The sequence below is a fragment of the Panthera onca genome, chromosome B1, assembly GCF_046562875.1.
Source record: "Panthera onca isolate mPanOnc1 chromosome B1, mPanOnc1 haplotype 2, whole genome shotgun sequence".
In the NCBI taxonomy this organism is placed as follows: Eukaryota; Metazoa; Chordata; class Mammalia; order Carnivora; family Felidae; genus Panthera; species Panthera onca.
Window position 1 is genome coordinate 187529784 of NC_138342.1, and position 20304 is coordinate 187550087.

General features: G+C 45.2%; 1 protein-coding gene across 6 annotated transcripts in view; it reads left to right on the forward strand.

Moving 5' to 3' along the window:
- FAT1 (FAT atypical cadherin 1) overlaps positions 1 to 15247 on the forward strand; it is a 134500-nt gene extending 119253 nt beyond the window's left edge. For 3 of the 6 annotated variants that reach the window (XM_078445349.2, XM_078445347.2, XM_078445348.2), the window contains 8 exons: positions 1897 to 2054; positions 2678 to 3140; positions 4495 to 4648; positions 4832 to 4942; positions 6850 to 7481; positions 8293 to 8430; positions 12905 to 12940; positions 13806 to 15247. In XM_078445349.2, the coding sequence (XP_078301475.2) occupies positions 1897 to 2054; positions 2678 to 3140; positions 4495 to 4648; positions 4832 to 4942; positions 6850 to 7481; positions 8293 to 8430; positions 12905 to 12940; positions 13806 to 14434 (2321 nt within the window). In that variant the 3' untranslated portion in view covers positions 14435 to 15247. Of the gene's footprint in view, positions 1 to 1896; positions 2055 to 2677; positions 3141 to 4494; positions 4649 to 4831; positions 4943 to 6849; positions 7482 to 8292; positions 8431 to 8931; positions 8985 to 12904; positions 12941 to 13805 lie in introns of all 6 variants that reach the window. The other 3 variants (XR_013555010.2, XM_078445351.2, XM_078445350.2) reach the window with 3 other exon arrangements.
- Positions 15248 to 20304: the final 5057 nt, after the last annotated feature.

Consider the following 20304-nt stretch of genomic DNA (forward strand, 5'->3'; position numbering starts at 1 on the left):
TTTTTTGTTTTTTTTCTGTTAGCTTTGGTAAATATTGTCAAGTGCGTTTATAATAACAAGTCAAGGGTATGGATGAGTGAGGAGGAGCAGTAGTAACTTCTTCCACAGAACTCACCCGAATTAACGGCGATGCTCTTTCTTCTTCATCATCGTGCTCATGTAAACATGCAGTCCCATATGTGCACATTCATGGTGCTTTTTTTTTTTTTCACATTCCCTTTAAGAATAAATAGTTACCATATCTCATATAGTCTACTGCTTGCTTCTCCCCCTGTTTAATGTATGTTATGGGCACCTTTCCAGGTCATTGCACGTAAACCTAATGCTTCTGAATGGCTCTACCATGATTTATTCAACATTTTCCTTATTCATAGAGCTTGAGTTTCTTAAGATGTTTCCTTGTGTTAAAAATGAATCCTTTTCTGCACTTAATCGCGGTGAGGCTTTGACTAATGTATACAAGTGTTGAATCATTCTGTGGCAGTTCTGAAACTAATGTGACATTGTATGTTAATTATACTTCAGTTTTCACAAAAGCACTTGTATACATACAGCCTTATTTATCAGTGCTTTCTTTTCTAAAACAAGGATTTACTATGTCAAAGATTAACTACATTTTTAATTTTTTTTTTTTTTTTTTTTTTTTAATTTATTTTTGGGACAGAGAGAGACAGAGCATGAACGGGGGAGGGGCAGAGAGAGAGGGAGACACAGAATCGGAAACAGGCTCCAGGCTCCGAGCCATCAGCCCAGAGCCTGACGCGGGGCTCGAACTCACAGACCGCGAGATCGTGACCTGGCTGAAGTCGGACGCTTAACCGACTGCGCCACCCAGGCGCCCCTTTAATTTTTAAATATACCATTATGTTAGTTTCCCAGAAAGTTATACCAATTCCTTTCTTGCAGTCACGTGTGACCGTTTCACTCCCCATTTTCTTGGCAATGCAAGGTTTTCAATTAAAAAACAAATTCCATCATCCAGTGGGCATGAAATGATATCTAGTTAGTTTACTGTGGATTTCTCCAGCTTTTTTGTGAATGTTTTGTTTTCTTTTTATTCCTAGTAGCATTTCCTCTCCGGGACTGTTCACAGTCTTTGCTAGTTTGTCCAGCTTATCTGTCTGGTTTTTGTTTCAGTGTATAGATCACTCTGTGTGCTGTGAGCATGAACATTATCTCCAACCCACTGTCTGTGTATTACTGTCTATTGTTTACAGTATCTTTTGTCATTTTGAAATACAACTTTTGCCTGTTCTGTATAATTTTTACATAACCATTTCCATCTCTGGAGAGTGATATTATTTTCATTATTTTTGGAGACTGGGAATTAGATCTTGCTTGAAAAGTTTCCCCAAACCGTGTGAGACTGTGTAAATATTTTCCTAAGTTGTCTTCTAATAATTTTATATTGAACATTTTTATATTTACTTTTTTAAATACGTATTTTTTGAAGTTTATTTTGACAGAGTCCATGCGTGTGCGTGCGTCGGGGAGGGGCAGAGAGAGAGGGAGAGAGAATCCCAAGCAGGCTCCACACTGTCTGTATAGAGCCCAACGTGAGGCTTGAACTCATGAACCGTGAGATCATGACCTGAGCTGAAATCAAGAGTTGGACACTTAACCAAGCCACTCCTGAACATTTTTATATTTAGATCTTTCATTATTTTAGAACTCATTCCTCACTGATACAGTAGTCTAATTCTCTTCCAAAAAGAGACCCAGTGGTGCTGTGCTTTTTATTAAAGCAAATTGACATTTTCCATCAGATTGAACTTTATAATGTTGTAACCTTAAATAAAAACTTGGATCAGTGTTGGGGGGAAATCTCCCTTTTAAAGATAGCTTTTAAAAGATCAGCTTGGTTCTGATTTATGTTTTCCTCTTTGTGATTCACAGGGAGTTCATCTGTAACATTTACTGGAAACAGCTTTGTGAAATACCGTCTAATGGAAAACGAAAACAGATTGGAGATGAAACTGACCATGAGGCTCAGAACATACTCTGCTCACGCAGTTGTGATGTATGCTCGCGGGACTGACTACAGCATCTTGGAGGTACATTTTTGAACTTCACGTTACGGAAGACTTAAAAATACAAAATTCCCATTTTGTTTCTATGGTCCATTTTTGAAAAAACAATTAAAGGAAATGGTTTTATTCCACACTTATATGGTCTCTTGATACTTCTAAGTTTTAGGCTTTGTGGGCAAAAAAGCTCCTTTATTTGCTCTGCAGTAACATAGAGATTGACTTCTTTTTTTCACAACCTTTTCAGGTCACATGACCATTAATGTTCAAACTCTAAGCGATATTACATCTTATTCGTGTCATAGAGAATTTGTAGAGAACATATGTAAATGCTTGAAGTGGTAATTATCCTCCACCCCCCCCTTTTTTTTTTGACCTTACCTGATCTATTTTTATTGTTCAATTAACAGTTAATTGTTATTTCTGTGATGCTTTTTGGATGTGCGGTTTGAACTTGATATCCCTGTAACGTCCATTTTTACTCTTTCTGCCGTGAGCAGATGAGCCTGTGTTCTGTAGTACTTAAGTGCAAGGCCTCACTGACTTTCTACCTTCAAGTGCTCACCGTGCCTCTCCTTTAGATGTTTGATCAGAGTTCATAATTGCAGATTCTGTGGGAGTAATGTGAACGGCCATTGTTTTCATGACAGATTCACAATGGACGGCTACAGTACAAATTTGACTGTGGAAGCGGCCCTGGAATTGTCTCTGTTCAAAGCATTCAGGTCAACGATGGGCTGTGGCATGCAGTGTCTCTAGAAGTGAATGGAAACTACGCTCGGCTGGTTCTCGACCAAGTTCACACTGCATCAGGCACAGCCCCTGGGACTCTGAAAACCCTGAACCTGGATAACCATGTGTTTTTCGGCGGCCACATCCGCCAGCAAGGCACAAGGCACGGAAGAAGCCCCCAAGTGGGTAATGGCTTCAGGGGTTGTATGGACTCCATTTATTTGAATGGGCAGGAGCTCCCTTTAAACAACAAACCAAGAAGCCACGCACACATTGAAGAATGGGTGGACGTCTCTCCTGGGTGCTTGTTAACGGCTACCGAAGACTGTTCCAGCAACCCTTGCCAGAATGGAGGCGTTTGCCAGCCATCCCCTACCGGAGGTAGGCTTCGTGACGTGGTCCTTTTTAAAATGTTACACACGAATACACGCAGTTCCTCAAGTATTTCTGTTTCCCCCTTTTCATTCAAATGATAGGTCAGATACTGCAGTCAGTATTGGAATCGAGTGGTTGGTGCATGTTGCACCAGACCGGGGCGTGGGCTAGGATTCTTCCCTGCGGTGAGGCCGCAGTGGGTGGTGTCTTACCTGCCGAGGTCCTGCAGACACGTGGCAGGTGCACCCAGAGGAAGTGTGTCCAGACACCCCTCGTTCCGCACCAGGAGCCACTGGTGAACTACGGCTAACTCTGCACTTTTTCTCCACCCACACTGACATTGACCCAGCGGGACTCAGAATTGTACACTTTGTTCTTTCGAGTGCACTTCTTTGATCTGATGGCTCAGCTCCCAACGACTGCTAGTCGTGCTAGTTATAGATGGGGTGTGGTTTTCCAGAAGGCCTCGAACCCTCCTGAAGCGTCACCAGTCCTCTCCCGAAGCCCTGACGTGGAAGAGTGTGCCGAGACTTTTTTCACCTGGCCCCATTTGTTTCCTTTCCCAGTAATAGAAATTATGACACTCCTGGTGCCTGAGAAATAGAGCTTTGTGTAAGGGATAGAGCAAATATCGAAATAACACTTGGGTGAGATTTCAGAAGCTTCGGTTTTTTTGTTATTTTCTGTGGAAAGCATCTGTGCACACTATATGCAAACAACGGGCCAGGTCAGCCCCACAGTAATAGTCTGAATGAAAGCGTAGACTGTGCTCGTGTTACATGGCCACGTGAGGTCAGCCAGGAGGCTCTCTTGTTGCGTCACTCAGGCATGAGGCTGAGAGAAGCATGTTCTTGAAACGTGCTCCTGCAGTCCCTGTGGCAGCTAGACACTGGCTCTGTCGCATGTCACAGTCTTTATGTTCCTTTGGACAGATTTGATAATCCCCTTTCGTTAATGATAGCGCATAGTCTTACAGTGCCTTCACGTTTACCGTTCTCTTGTTTAGCCCCTAAAAGCTTGTGAGTTGTGAACTGACGTAAATGTCCAGTAGTAAGTGTTGTCTACGTGGTCCCTCAAATAAAGGACTGTTGGTCCCTACTCTGTATGCTTGGCCCAACAACCTTACCTAAACTATGATTCACTAAAGCTAACGACGAGTTCTCTCTTCCGTTCTTTGTGTTAGGGTTCTCCCAAAAGCAGAAGGGATAGCTTGTTGATCCAGACCACATTTTACCCAGAGGGAATAGGAATTTTACTAACTTTTATGGGTCTCCGAGTCTCCTCTTAGTAAAAACCAATGTACTGAGATACAGTTTTTGAGTTACTGATTGGACTTCTTTGTTCCCTTTTGCTCATTTAGGTTATTACTGTAAATGCAGTGCCTTGTACATAGGGACGTATTGTGAGCTGAGCGTCAACCCGTGTTCCTCCAACCCATGCCTCTATGGTGGCACGTGCATTGTGGACAACGGAGACTTCGTTTGCCAATGCCGAGGATTGTACACTGGCCAGAGGTATGTGTGTTTTTCTTAACTTTCGTAATTACAGTATTAAAAAGTTTTTTAGATGGATGCTTGGTATATAGATGGATACTTGATACATACATCTGACTAAATTTACGTGTTGTTTTCTCTCGCACTGTATTTATCTACAGTAGAAAGTGTTAAGTTTATGCGTATTTCCCCTTCCTTCTTCAGGTGCCAGCTTAGTCCATATTGCAAAGATGAGCCCTGTAAAAATGGTGGAACATGTTTTGACAGCTTGGATGGTGCCGTCTGTCAGTGTGATTCGGGTTTTAGGGGAGAAAGGTAAGTGGCTTCTTCCAGAGTTTGCATCTGCTCTTCTGTGTAGTGTCAAATCAAATAGCAGATGCAACAGAAGTTGATTAATCTGGACTCTGTTGCTTCAGATTTTCATAATCCTCATATAGCTCCTTGTAGAATTTATCTCTTCACTCTTTAAAAACAGTGAGCAGGTGATAGCGTAACGCTTGACAATACTTGCGGACGTCAAAGATATTTATAAGCAGAACATACGGGTTCTTGGAGGCAGTACATGTTTGCGGGAAGAGTGACGATTTTTTTAAGGTGGATACACGTGACGTTGTTACCGGTCTTGAGTGGGATGACAATGACCTCTTCTTATAACCTGTTATAGCTAACATTTAGATAGCATCTAGACCCCCTTTCAACTCTCATTATCTTTTGTAATCCTTACCATAATGCTAAGAGGTGATGATTATTTCCGAGAGGAGGAAAATGAGGCACAGAGCTGCCTGCTAGACACCGCAAAAGAGGCAGGTTGGTGATGGGGCGCCTGGGTGGCTCAGCCGGTTGAGTATCCGACTTCGGCTCAGGTCTTGATCTCATGGTTTGTGAGTTCGAGCCTCGCATCGGGGTCTGTGCTGCCAGCTCAGAGCCTGCTTCAGGTTCTGTGTCTCCCTGTCTCTCTGCCCTTTCCCTGTTCCAGCTCTGTGTCTCCCTCCAAAATAAACATTTAAAAAAAAAAATTTCAAAAGTTACTTGGCGAGGGGCAACTGGGTGGCTCAGTCAGTGCTGAGCATCTGACTCTCCAGGGTCATGGGATGGAGCCCCATGCTGACAGCGCTCGGCGCACTTAGGATTTTCTATCTGTCCCTGCCTGACTCGCATGTGCACGCTCTCTCAAAACAAAACAGTTCATGTTATTTCTAAGTGCCTGATGCTTCACTGAAGTGTTCACTGTCAATCTTGTTGCAAGGCTTTTAAGTGTGAGCTGCTTGTAGGTATTTGCATACGCTTTTGCTCAAGTGGTGGTTAGAGCCCTGAATTTGGCCATCAGTCACATGGTCTTAGTTCCTAAGTTGTTGACTTTAGTAATTCCAGTGAATCAATCCGTGATATATTTGAGAAAAATGTCTCAAACTTTCAATGGCAGGTGAGTGTGGGGCCAGGGCAGTAGCTACCTTTTATTAAAGGAGGGAGGGTTTGAGAAGTGTCAGGTGCATCCTCCCAGGGCCCCCATTTGGAAAGGCAGAGGGGACAGAGTGGCATGTGATGTGTTAGGTCAGGTGATGGGCTTTGGGAGGGTTTCCACAAGAGAAACATTTTTAGTTTGTTTTTTTCTTAAATTTGTTTATTTTGATAGAGACAGAGCACAAGTGGGGCAGGAGCAGAGACAGGGAGAGAATCCCAAGCAGGCTGTGTGCTGTGAGTGCAGAGCCTGATACAGGGCTTGAGCTCATGAACCGTGAGATCGTGAACCAAAACCAAGAGCCCCTGATGCTTAATCACCTGAGCCACCCAGATGCCCCGACTGTTTCCTAACCTTTCACATGTCTTAGGAAACTGTTATCTTTCCAAGCAGGAACATCTCCTTAGAAATTGAGGCTCGCATATTAGAACAGTTTCCAGCATACCATTTATCAAAATGCACTTTCTTAAAGAATCTGTAACAAACTGGTGCACTCAGCTCAGTCTGTGAGTTTGCTTTAGTCAGCTGTGGAATCCTAGAAGAGTAGCGTTTGAATATGGCTTGACATAATGTTTATCTCCCACAGGTACCACATATAGGATCACATGATCAGTTACCCCGAAGGGTTTTTGTTGGGATCGCTGTTGTCAGCTGTGTGTTTTTGGGCGTTACAGATTTTCCTCTGTTTGGGTGCCGTCCTTCCGTGAGAGTTGCAGGCCAGGCGTATTCTGACTTCCGTTGCTCGTGTCTGTCCTCCTTGCAGGTGCCAGAGTGACATTGACGAATGCGCTGCCAGCCCCTGCCGCAACGGAGCCCTCTGCGAGAACACGCACGGCTCCTACCACTGTAACTGCAGCCACGACTATAGGGGGAAACACTGTGAGGACGCTGCCCCCAATCAGTACGTGTCCACGCCGTGGAATATCGGACTGGCTGAAGGAATAGGAATTCTCGTCTTTGTAACCGGGATATTCTTACTGGCGGTGGTGTTCGTCCTCTGCCGCAAGATGATCAGTCGGAAGAAGAAGCACCAGGCCGAACCTGAAGACAAGCACTTGGGACCAACCACAGCTTTCTTGCAGAGACCATATTTCGATTCAAAGCTAAATAAGAACATTTACTCGGACATCCCACCCCAGGTGCCCGTCCGTCCTATATCCTACACTCCAAGCATTCCAAGTGACTCCAGGAACAACCTTGACCGCAATTCCTTTGAGGGATCTGCTATCCCGGAGCATCCCGAATTCAGCACCTTTAACCCCGAGTCGGTGCACGGACACCGGAAGGCAGTGGCCGTCTGCAGCGTGGCCCCGAACTTGCCTCCCCCACCACCTTCCAACTCCCCTTCTGACAGCGACTCCATACAAAAGCCCAGCTGGGACTTCGACTATGATAGTAAGAGCGGCTTTTTCCATCTGAGTAAAATGTCACTAAGCTCAACAGTGACCTTGTAAATGCTGCCAGAGATTCTGGTGGCTCCATTCACAATGTGTGGAACCTCTGGCAGTGACAGATAGGCTCAGCCTCTGAAGACCTTTAGTAGGATTTGAAAAACCTTCCGGGGCTGAGCCCTGTGGCTGTGATGTTACCTTAATCAAGGAATTGAGTCTAGTCCTATTTGTATTAATATTCAGAAGAGAGCATTCCATTATTGTAATGGATATAGGTTCTCAAGTATGATTCTGAGGGCTTTTTATGACAAATTAGGAAGGGCATTTGCATGGTAGGATTTTTTTAAATATGGCCAAAAGTGGTGGCCTGACTTGTCTTTTGATGCTTTAAAAATGCTATATACCTCTTTATTTTGAGAGAAAGGGCACAAATCAGCAAGGGGCAGAGAGAGCAGCGGGGCTTGTGCTCACCTGATGTGGGGCTGGAACTCACGAACCGTGAGATCATGATCTGAACGGAGGTCAGATGCTGAACCCGCTGAGCCACCCAGGCGCCCCTAAAAGGAAGTTCTAATGCCCGTGTCCACTAACGGTCTCCATAAGGGGGTTCATTGGGAATTTCCGTTCTGTGAATCTGCAAGGATACTTGCAGGGGTTCTGTTTTTCAGATGCTTCTCCTTTTTCCAGTCATTCCCATATGAAGTCCATGTCGGGCGGGCCTCTGGCGTCACCTGCTTGGAGCGAGCATTCAGCAGTGACCGTGCCGGAGGCCTTGCCCCCTCACGGAGCTCACTGTTGTCCCCTCTCGCTTTCAGCTAAAGTAGTGGATCTCGATCCCTGTCTCTCCAAGAAACCTCTGGAGGAGAAGCCTTCGCATCCGTACAGCGCCCGGGAGAGCCTGTCGGAGGTGCAGTCGCTCAGCAGCTTCCAGTCGGAGTCGTGTGACGACAATGGTGAGTGAGTCGTTCGGAAACACCGTGGCTGGCAGCGCGGGCTGGTATGTGCAACCTCGTAGGTGCGCCAGGTGCCCCTGTTGAGTCCCCGACTGTGGCCAAGTTCCACTCGGGACCACTGGTGACCTGGACCTCGCACGACTTGCATGAACGCCTGCAGGGGACTGTGGTTAAAACCTCCTTCACGGGCGGACAGGAGCCGCTTGTCAGAAATGGGGAGGAACGCCTGCCTCACTGAAAGATCTTTCCTGATTGGCTCGCTTCATATCGGCCTTTTTTCCACGACAGTAAATGTTTTTAGAGGTTTTGTGGGCTGAAAAAAAATAAATAAATAAAGCACGCTCGTAGCAACTTAATCTTGAGCGCGGCCCCCGCACCCTTCACGCTCGCACCCCCGGGGAGGAGCCCGATGGGGTGGTTGGAAACGTTCTGTTCTAGCAGCACCTTTGGGATGATTACAAGGTTCTATTCATCTCTTCCCCCGACTCCCCCGCGGCCCAGCTCCTGCTTGGATCAGAGCGCACTGACTGAGAGCACAGTTTAAGAGATCGCTAGTAAGTTTGATTCTATTTCTGATGAAGAAAGTTTGACAGTGGGATCTTCGGATTTCCCTAGGTGAATTGTGTTCCCAGCTTCACCACGGTAACACTTGCCAGTAGAGAAAATTGCTACTATTCAGTAACAAAATCGTGGTTAGTGGACGTTTTTGAATCTCAGAATTAGTACGTTGGACTAATTTTTTTCCTGCATAAAAACGTAATGTGTTTAAACATTTCAAATACAGGCGGAAAGAGATGACCCCACTAGTTATTCTTTGATTGTTTCTAAACCCAGAGTAATAGGGTTCATAACATGTTGTGGAGTCCTTTTCCAGACTAAAGATGGCCATAAGCATCCTCCATTCATTTCTGACTTCTAGCGTGTTCTGTGTGATATCAGGTACAGTGTCTGTTCCTCAGCGACAGAGTGTATGAACCTAGCTTTGCTTATCAAACCAACGACAACAGGATACAATTCTTTCCATCATTAGGCTTAATCTTTAAAACATTAGTGTTGCTAGTTTATGTAGATTATGTTGTTCATAAATACGTTTCAGAGTTTTGTCATATTTTGCTAATCCCCTTCCTTGCTTTTAATACCTCCTAAATACTTTTAATAAAGTATGGTCACATTAGCTATGAGTTAATTGCCAGAAAACCGTGTGAGAGCCAGGAGTGTTTGTATTTTAATCCTTAACATAATTGTAATCATTATCAGTCATAAAGACCGTATTAAGAACCTCTGCTTAAATTCTAAAGCTCTTCTAACACGTTCCCACAAATGTTGTGGCTTAAAACAAGATAAATGTATTCTCTTACCGTTCCGTAGTTTAGAAATCCAACCCAGGTCAGTAGGCTAACGTCAGGGTGCCTTTACTGGGGGCTCAAGAGGACAGTCTGTTTCCTCACCTTTTCTAGCTCCTAGAGGCCACGTTCTTCTCCCTGGCCATGCTTCTGTAGTCCTAGCTCCCTCAAACTGCAGCCGGGAGAGTTTCTGCCCTTTTAAGGACCTTTGTGAAGAATACAGTGGGCTCCATACAGGCCGTTCGGGAAAATCTTCCCGAGGTCTTTAATCACACCAGCAAAGTCAGGGACGGTAACTCATTCACAGGCTCGTGGGATTAGATGGGGACATCTTGGAGGGCCGTCATTGTGTCTACCACACACACACGTTTATCTTGGCATCCATGCTTTCACACGATCTGATACACAAACGAAAAGGGAATTTACCCAGGAAACAGCCAAGCAGACAGTTTGCATTTCTCTGCTAGTATGTTAGCTCCTCAGCTGTTAGCCTGTCTGCAAAAAGAAGTAATTTGGAGTGGGTGTACACAGAACAGAGTTAAAGCCAGTTTTGTGCTTATGTTACACATTTTGTTGTATTACGTAATGCCAGATTTTTCTGGGAATGTATGAATTCATTAAAAAAACCCAGAAAATTGGCTTAGCAAGTATTTTCCTATTTAAATCTGAACGCTTTTGCCCTGAGATGTTAACATAAGGATTGTTTTGTCAATGACTAGATCCCTAAGTCAGAAAACTTAGAGCAACAAAATTGCTTCAATTATGGTATAATGTGGTTACCTTATTTGATGAATAATACGTAGCCTGATGAGAAAAATGTCTAAGATCTGTCACAGCAAGAGCATAGGAGTCATGCATAATTATGTGTTCTGTTAAAGTATTCACTTTGTGTTTTTACCAGGTAGGAATTGTGTAATATCAAGGAATCCTATTTAATGCATTGTTTTCTAACTGAAGGTTTTCCTAATTTACTCCTTTTGTACCTTTTTACAAGCTTCCATAGTGACTGTCATACACCTTGTCAACGCTGTAGTTGACACGGTGAATGAAGAAGGTATAGTCACAGTGTGTGTGTTGTGTTTGTGTGTATAGCGACTGCTACTAGACGAGTGTGCTTTCGCCCACCGTGGTGTCTTAAAAACCATTCGTGGTTTTGAGGGGGTTGGGCACGTGTGTGCAGGTGTGTGTATATGCCCATAAATACTCCTATGTATGTTATGTCTTTGTGACTTTTGGCCCCTCGTGGTGAATCTATATAGATATCAGAAGTGACCCCTAAATCTTGACCACTTGAATTTTTCTAGATCCTTTTCACAGGAATACCACTAAGACACAGCTTATATAATTACCTAAAACTGACTCTTCACGTCTGAATTTTCCATGGCAGAAAATAATTATTTGCATTATATGGTTTAGTGAAAGTTCATCTGAAGTTTTATCTCTCTGTTCAAAAGAAAGGGCATTGATCACCACCTAAAATTACTTAAAGTCTGCCCTTTATTAATGCACTGAAGTCTGAGTCATCTCATGTAACTTGCACAAGCTAGTAGTTTTTAAACTGCAGATCAGAGCATCTAGAGGTGATGATCACCGACAGGGCTTGTTTAAAAGCCTCATTGTTGGGCCCTGAGAACTCTCCTTTCTAACACATTCTCCATTCATTCTGATGTTACTGGTCTAAGGATCCTACTTGAGAACTGCAGCAATAGACGATCCAGAGTGCATGAAGCACAGGGGAATCTTCTTGCTAGGAGATGTTTTCAGGACTGAGCTGAGGAGGACAGTTTTGTGCCAGACGTGATGGGGCAGGCCGGATGGGGGGGTTCGGTGGTATCCATGAATCATACACACACCTTCCTGACAACAGGTGCTGTGTCTTTACCTGGCGAAGCAGAAAGTAATGACGGAGTTTTAAAAAGCAGAACCTAAAACAGTTCTTTCATTAGATCTCCTTCATTGAAAAATCTATCTTGGCATATCTAAGAAATTGTATTTGAAGTTGAATGCTAGCTTCAATGTCAAGAATTGAGTGCCGGTGGAGTAAACACGTTGTCGGTCTTCTCTTTGAAAAGAAATTGCTACATTTTTAGGAGACTTAAAAAAAAATTCTATAGGTACGCATTGCCTAAAATACGAGCTGATTCGTTTTTTAGTTCATTTCAGTTTTTGATTTAAATTCCTAGAAGAGAGCCATCAGTCACATCCTCTTTGTTCCAAATGATGAAATGGGTTTTCAGGAACAGTGTAGAATGCATAGGAAGCACTGGTTTTGTTTAGAACAGCACCGAAGTGGCCCTGATTCTACCGTGATTACTACTTTTCAATAATAAGAATCCTGCCAATAGCTAAGAGTTAGGGCTTGACCTACATTCTCTGATCTAATCCTCATAGTGAAGGGATTTCCACTCCCCTTTCAAAGATAAAAACCTGAAGCTTAGCCAGGGTAAGCACCCTGCCCAGGGCCACGTGGCCCTGACTGGGGTGGGATTGACATCTTTCGCTGCCTTCGAGCTTGAGTTTTGGGGGTGGGGACTGGAGTAAGTGCAGCCGGAGGCCTCCCGGGAGAGGTGAACAATGTCAGTGTGTAAGTCCCACTCGGAACAGGCACGATTTGAAGGGAGTTTCTTCTAGTGATTCACGGGCACCTGGGTTTGTGAGTTCGTCTGTAGGTAATGTCCACGTGAGGGCTGGCAAAGTGTCTCTTCTGTAGTGCTAGATGTGTTTGCATTGGGTCACGGGATCCCTCAGTAGCATGAAGGTGTCGTTGAAGCTCCTTATCGAGTTAGACTTGATGAGAGCCTATAGACTTGACTTCTTCCTAACCAAATCGTGTGCCTTCAGGTTCAGATTGCCAGAAAAAAATGGAAAAGGAGGTAAACTCAACGTTTGAATTTCCTGGCAGAGTTCATCAGTGTCTTCCCCCCCCTGCCCTGCCCCATTTCATTTGTGCTACGTGCATTTCTCGAGCATTTGGAATTCTCCTAGAGGATGGCTTAAAGGCACGATACATGGCTGACTGGGCCTTGATGAACAGTTTGTATTGTATTGTGTACTTACCTTTATTGCCTTTTCAGCCGGCTTTCTGTTTTAATTATGAATGTTTTCTTTTCTCTCTACTCTGCCACCAAAAGAGTCTTTGGCTGCTCCTGACCTCAGCAAATCAAGAGGTGACTGATGCATGCCAGTTGTTCATTGGTACTCACTCAGCAAAACTGGTCAAGATGTGACCCCAGGGCCCGCCTTGCTTCACTTGTCTGCTCCGCGGGTGCCGCCCTTACTAAGTACAGGGCTGTTTGTGCGCTTCATTGAAACGTGTACTGCCTTGCCTGCCTGGCAGAGGAGTTCAGTAATCCTCGGGGAGGGGGGGCATCCCCCAGTGGGGAGGTTTCTGAAAAGAGTAATTAACCTTTTATATAGTCTAAAATGATCCTTAGGCCTTGTGAAAGTAACAAAACTGACTGTTGCAATCTATCAAAGATGGGGTTCTGTTTTTCAGCGCTTGATTGCATTTTGCTTGATTTGAAGGCATGCTTTGGTACCTAGATTAATGTAATTCATCGTTTTTCTTAGGGCTGAGCACAGTGCAGTCTCTAATATAAAGGTCATTATATTATTGTAGAGGAAGTTTGTTTTTTAAATTTTACCATGTTTAAAATTACCTTGGCTCTTCTAAAGAGTTGCTTTAGTGTTTTTTGAGGGCCTAAACTTACCTACTGGTGTCCTGAGCCTGAACTAATAGGGCAGTGGGTTCTCTGTGACCAGGAAAGTGGAAGGGCTGATTGGAATCGCGTGTGCAAGAGTGCACGTAACCTAGACGCTAGCACACGGCTTCTCTTCAGCCTCGTGTCGCTTCCTTGAACGTTAGGTACTTACAGGAAGCTCTGAGTCCCCATTTTGAAGCAGAGCTTTGGGTCACTGGGTAGCAGGGAGGCCCTCAAAGCAAAGATACTGCCTTTGCACGTTGAAAAAGAGCTCAGTGTAACAGACGCTGGGGGAGAAAAGACACTGAAATCTGTTTTCTTGTCTACCAAGGGTATCACTGGGATACGTCGGATTGGATGCCGAGTGTTCCCCTGCCGGATATACAAGAATTCCCCAATTATGAGGTTATCGATGAGCAGACCCCCCTGTACTCGGCAGATCCGAATGCCATCGATACGGACTATTACCCTGGAGGTTACGACATTGAGAGTGACTTTCCACCTCCCCCGGAAGACTTCCCTGTGCCAGATGAACTGCCCCCCTTACCTCCGGAGTTCAGCGATCAGTTCGAATCCATACACCCTCCGAGAGACATGCCCGCTGCTGGTAGTCTGGGTTCTTCATCGAGAAGCCGGCAGAGGTTCCACTTGAATCAGTATCTGCCCCACTTCTACCCCGTCGATCTGTCTGAACCTCAAAAGACAGGCACTGGTGACAACGGTCCGTGTAGAGAACCCTATGCCCCCTGCCCTCCAGGGTATCCAAGAAACTTTGAAGCCCCCACCGTAGAGAACATGCCCCTGTCTGTGTACCCCTCCACGGCTTCCTGCTCTGATGTGTCGGCGTGCTGTGAAGTGGAGTCCGAGGTCATGATGAGTGACTATGAGAGCGGAGACGACGGCCACTTCGAAGAGGTGACAGTGCCTCCGCTGGATGCGCAGCAACACACGCAGGTCTGACGCCCCGACTCCCCCCAAAGTGCCTGGACTTGAACGAGCCCGAGATCGTTCCGTAAACGATCTTCTGCCTCGTTCTCTGCAGAAGTGCTTAAGCGCTTTTTTTTTTTTTTTTGGCGAGCTGGGGTGGGCATGGCCGCACGGAGTCACGCACCGCCTGGCGTGGTGGCCATTCCCAGCGTCCCAACCTACTGTAATTGGGTGACAGGTCCATTTCTGAACATCTTTTTTGCATTTTACATCTGTCTGTTAAAAATAATGAAACGAAAATCAGTCCTTTCATCTTGTTAGCATGATTCATGTATTTATAGAGATTTGATTATTTTAATTTCCCTTTTTTTTTTTGTAAATGTTTTGTACAGATTTGATTTTTCATAGTTTTAACTAGATTTTCAAGACCTTTTGTGCATTTGTTTTTGACCGAATTTTGGTGGTGTTAGTGTCATTACCTAGCACCCTGATTTTTCAATATAACCAGGGTTTCATTATATGTCCTTTTCCATTGAGGTATGACATTTCATGAAGACATTTCAATATAGTCCTTCGTTTCTAGCTGTACATAGGATGAGGAAAGATTGTATACATGAACACGTCTTAAATGGGTGACTGTATTTTAGAACTATAAACATTTTTCATTATTGGAAAGTGTAATGGGGACCTTCCGCATACCTGTTTAGAACCAAAACCATCATGACACAGTTTTTATAGTGTCTGTATATTTGTGATGCGATGGTCTTGTAAAGGTTTTTACTGAAAACTACCATTAGCCAGTCTTTCTTACTGACAATAAATTATTAATAAAATATTTGAGCTTTACTGCCTGTTTTTCCTCTGTATTTATGCTTTTGTTTGGGAGTCAGTTAACGAACTGACAGGGACGGATGGATGAAAAGACAAAACCACATTGGCTTTTGGTGGCCCTAACTGTGGAAGGTTCCACCCTGCCCAACCAGGCTGTACCTACAGATGTAGCCGCTAGGTGGCAGTACATGGCTACTGGAGCCCGCTCAGAAATCCAGGTGTAACTAAAACCGCACCCTTTTTACGTATTTGCCAACTACAAGAAAGATTTCCCTTATGCCTTTCTTTCACTAGTTAATGGTTATAATTTAAATGCTTCTAGGGTCTTCACCTAGGACATCTAGCAGAAACAATCTTCCATGTGTATTTTATACAGCGACATCCATCCATCCAGCAAATACCGTGTGCCAACCACTGTGATATGAACGACAAAGAATCAAGCTTTCTTAGAACTTTAGAAAGATACTTTTTCCCTTTAAGTAAACGCCTCATTTTATCAAATGATACATATATATGTATATGTATAAACAAAAGAGCTAAAATAGGTATAATTGAACAAACAGCAAACTCAAACCCTCTGCTGTAACCACTTACAATCCCCAGCTGTTTTTCTCATTTTCCTGTTCACGTGTTAGGGTCTGTATATTGTTCCGAGAGTCACTAGTATTTTTTAGGAATCGCTTATTGATTGTGATGTTTGCATAAGGCCATGTAACCTAAACAACCCCCACTGAGTTACACCATAATTTTTGGATTAATCCACGAACACGCTTTTCATTGTTTTGGCAATGTCAATACTCATTGCTGAGCCAAGCGGTCTAGGAGGTTCATTTCCATTTACTTTGCTACTTTTTCTGAAACAGTTGCCTTCATTTTTCTTTCACTGTGTAAAATTTGTGACTATTTCATGAATTTACCCAAAACACATTTTTTTTGGTCACCTACCATAGGTTATTCTACGTGAAAAGACAAAAATTCCCTACCTTGTCTTTTCCCTGTCATGGCGCATGCAGAAGCTGGTCCCACTTTGAGGGTATAGACGGCACGAGGGAGGAGGCTGCTTGAACCCAGAGGGGGCCGGCCGCCTGAGGTGATGCCCAGGTGATGCGTGGGCTCCTCCCAGCCGCCCGGAGGGCTACAAGGTCAACATCTGGGTGCACCGGAGCTTTGGGAGACAGAACTCTGGGTAATCCTGCTTGCTCTCCTCTTCCTGTGCATTTGTTGCTGTGGAAAATAAAAGTCTAGTCAGGAACTGGATCTTCGTAAAATCGGCTTTCATTTCGATTCGATTTTCAGTGACCTCCTATAAAGGTAACTGTGAGGTTTGTGGGCGGCCAGACCCGGAAAACTCCCCCGACGCCCCGTTCGCTGCCTCCGGTCTGTCCCACCCTCGCCCAGCCCACTGAATCCGCTCAGTAACTTTCTCAAGGTCAATGTGGGCCGCTCCCTTGCAGACCAGCAGTGTACTTTCTGATTGCTCCTCCTCAGAGGCATTAGGTTCAATTGCAATTAGTGGGCCGGCTGAGACAGAGTTGTTTGTCGGAATTTAATTTCCTCACTAGCAGTTTACTGCCTCTACTGCAAACAGAATGAGCCACTTGAAAAGAATGACAAGTATTTTCTTTCCCAAGAAAACCTGTTTGTGTGAACACTTAGGCAACGAATGCACTTGTCCCCGTGCTATACAAAAGCGTGACCCTGGAAGAAGCTATGTTCTCAAATGATGCTAGACAGAAAACGTGTAATATTTGGACCAAATAGATCTTAGAGCTACGAGTGCAGGGTCTGTAGGAGGGAGGACACATAGGAACTCAGTGATTCTGAACCAGAGCTGTTATAAGAGAGTCTTAAAAACTGAGAACAAACTGAGGGCTGATGGGAGGGAGGGGAGGGTGGGTGATGGGTATTGAAGAGGGCATCTTTGGGGATGAGCACCGGGTGTTGTATGGAAATCAATCTGACAATAAGTTTCCTATATTAAAATTAAAAAAAAAAATCCTATACAATTAAAATAAACAAATAAACCAGAGCTGTTAGCCAGTTGCCTCAGGGGTAAAAAAATTCTCAGGGCACCTGGGTGATTCAGTCCTTTAGCGTCTGACTCTTGATTTCAGCTCAGGTTGTGAGATCGAGCCCTGTCGGGCTTCGAGCTAGGCATGGAGCCTGCTTAAGATTCTCTTTCTCCCTCTCCCCCCGACCCCTCATCTCTCTGCCTTCTCTCTCTCAAAAATAAATTCTCAAAATGTCTAATGATGATTGCTTCAGTTCATTTCAGTTCATTATTCAAAACCTAACAGTTTTCGGATAAGGGGACGGTCCGGGAAGAGGCACAAATCGTCCACCCAGAAGGAGGGTCAACCTCCTCGTGCCTGTTAGGGCACAGCTCCACTTTCTTGCCAACTTTGGAATATTAGCCCACCTGCAAATGAGGACTGCAAAGGTTTTTCAGAGATGCTCTTGTGACTTAACGTTTTTAAATATTTACTTCAAATGACTATTTTCCTCTCCTTTCAAGGGTAATTCTACTTTAAATAGATGCTTTAAGTTAGGGTGGAACAAAATTAAATTTCATGCATAATTTCAATTAAACCAAATGTTTACAATGCACAAAGGTTGAGGGCACCTGGGTGGCTCAGTTGGTGAAAGCATCCGATTCTTGGTTTTGGCTCAGGTCCCGGTTTCACAGTTCGTGGGATCGAGCCCCCTGTCAGGCTCTTCACCGACAGCACTGAGCCTGCTTGGGATTCTCTCCCTCTCTGCCCCTCCCCCACTCACGCTCTCTGGGTCTCTCTCGAACTTGTTTAAAAAACGCACAAAGTTTCTCCAACTAAAAAGCTCCTACCGGATTGAAATTGTTTTTAAGAATCATCTAAAAGGTTGAATTTTTACTTCTAATGGGGAACTTCACAAATTTGAAAAATACCCTCAGGTCAGTGAAAACCATGGTCTTACCTTTAATTTCTGGGCCATAGTTTCGAGTCACGCCGTGGTTCTGGAGATGGCCTCACGATGAATGACAGACCTAGGTTGGTTCTCTACTAGATTAACCACAGCAACGAACACTGGGGTCAGCGAGCCGCGCTTTGTCGTGTGACGTTTGGCTCCGTCATCCTTGGCAACCATCACGTCTGGGAGTGTCTCTTACCGGTGCCGTTGATGTCAGAGAAACAGACATTTGTCCGTGACGACAAAGCGGGCAAGTGGTAAAGCCCCATTTGACCTTGGGGGTCTGACACCAGAGTTTATCTTCGTCACCAAGACCGCTGGCCGCCACACCCGGCAGATGCCTGGCTTCCTCAGGTGGGGCGTCCGTGACTGCACTGGCCGATAGTCCCCACCCCTGCCTAGGGAGCTGTGCGACCTTCAGGTGGAGTTGAACTCCGCTGACCGGAGGGCTCTTTTTTAAAGCCATGGGCCCTCAGGGTACACCTGTAAATTCCCGTGCCTTCAGGCATCAGTGGGAGGTGGAGACTGCTGGCTTTTGACCCACAGACCTCAGGCGGAAAGTGTTCCCTGTCACTTACTAACTGTATGACGTTAACCAACTGCTTAACTGAAAAGGAGGTGTGGCTAATAAGTACCGCCCAGGAATTACGTGGAATGTACACTAACCGTCTGGACGAGTGTTGTAGGAGAGCTCATTCCATGCCAAACATTCTGCAATTGGTAACTCCTCGAATCCGTCCAGGGACCCCCCCCCCCCCTCCTTATATCACCCCACTTTCCAGATCAGGAAACCCAGGCGTAACCTAACTTTCCGAATGTCATGCCAAAGATCAGAAATTCAAAGCCCTGACTCTGGTCTCCAAGCTGCTTCCCACAGACCTTTGTGAACAGCGTGTCTGAGACGAACCAAATGGCAGACGGCAAAGCTCAGAACAAAGACGCTCACCAAATGCTTTCATTGCCGTTACTGTTTCCTCCCTCGCCGCCATCCCCGTTTTCAAATTGGCATTTAATAGATGCCTTTTAAAACGTATCAAGGGCAAGTTTTCATTTTCTTGGTGCTACGATTCCAAGAAGCTTCCTGATCAGGTTGTCACTGGACCAACCTCCTCCAATCCAGGGCAGCTTTGGTCTTCGGACCTTGGTTGTTTTTGCTAAATGCGTTCCACACGGGAGGATGTGTGACATGGGGGCAGCTGAGTCACAAGGTGCCGCTTCTGCTGTCCCTTTACCCAAAAGCTGTTTCTGAGAATCCACTCCAGTCCGCCAATGCCAGAAGCATCAGGTTTGGATGATGAACAAGATCAAGTCCCCCCCCACCGTCTTAGGAATGAGAGGAGAATGTTCAGGGTCAAGTTTACAGCTTCCTGTGTCTTGTTCTCCCACCTGCTGCATGTAACAAAAATATACTCTGCATTCACCTGGGGTCCAAATAGTAGTGCTTCCGGGGTCGGGTGCGTCTCTTCACTCACCGCCCCTCGTCTCCATTCATCCGTCTGTCCATCCAACCGTTCGCTCATTCCTTCGTTCGTTCGTTCATTCACTCGGTTCAATTGATTTTCTCAGTTGCATTAATATTTGTTCAGTCCACCCTTTGCTGGCCCCTGGGCTCATAAAAGTGAGCAGAACTTGCTTGTGAGCAATCATGTGACCTTTGGGAAAAAACTTCCAGTGCGGTCGAGGCTTGTGTGCCAATGCAGCAACATATTATTTAATAAAAACTGAACTATGAGGTGCTGCGCTCTTTGTCCCAACTCCGAAAACGCTCTAGAACAGGTCAGTGGCTCAAAGAAGAGTTACACGCGTGGGGTCACGGGAAAACAAAATCAGAAACGTTTCCTAGTTACTTACGAGTTCTCTACACGTTAACTCGAAACTCCAGAGGCGTGATCTCTGTCCTGTTCGTCTGTAGAACCTCAGCAGTGACGGTAACTGGAGGCCCAGGGGATTGCTTGTCGGTAATGAGCAGTGAAGGACGTCGCAGCGAACATGGCTTCTCCCCGGCCGGTCGCTGTTGCGCCAGTGCCTGGTGACAGGAACCGTGAGCGGCCCGGCGGCCGGGGCCGGGTGGATGCGCCCCCACCCCGGCTGCAGATGTGAACGCGGCCACAGAGGTGGAAAGGGGA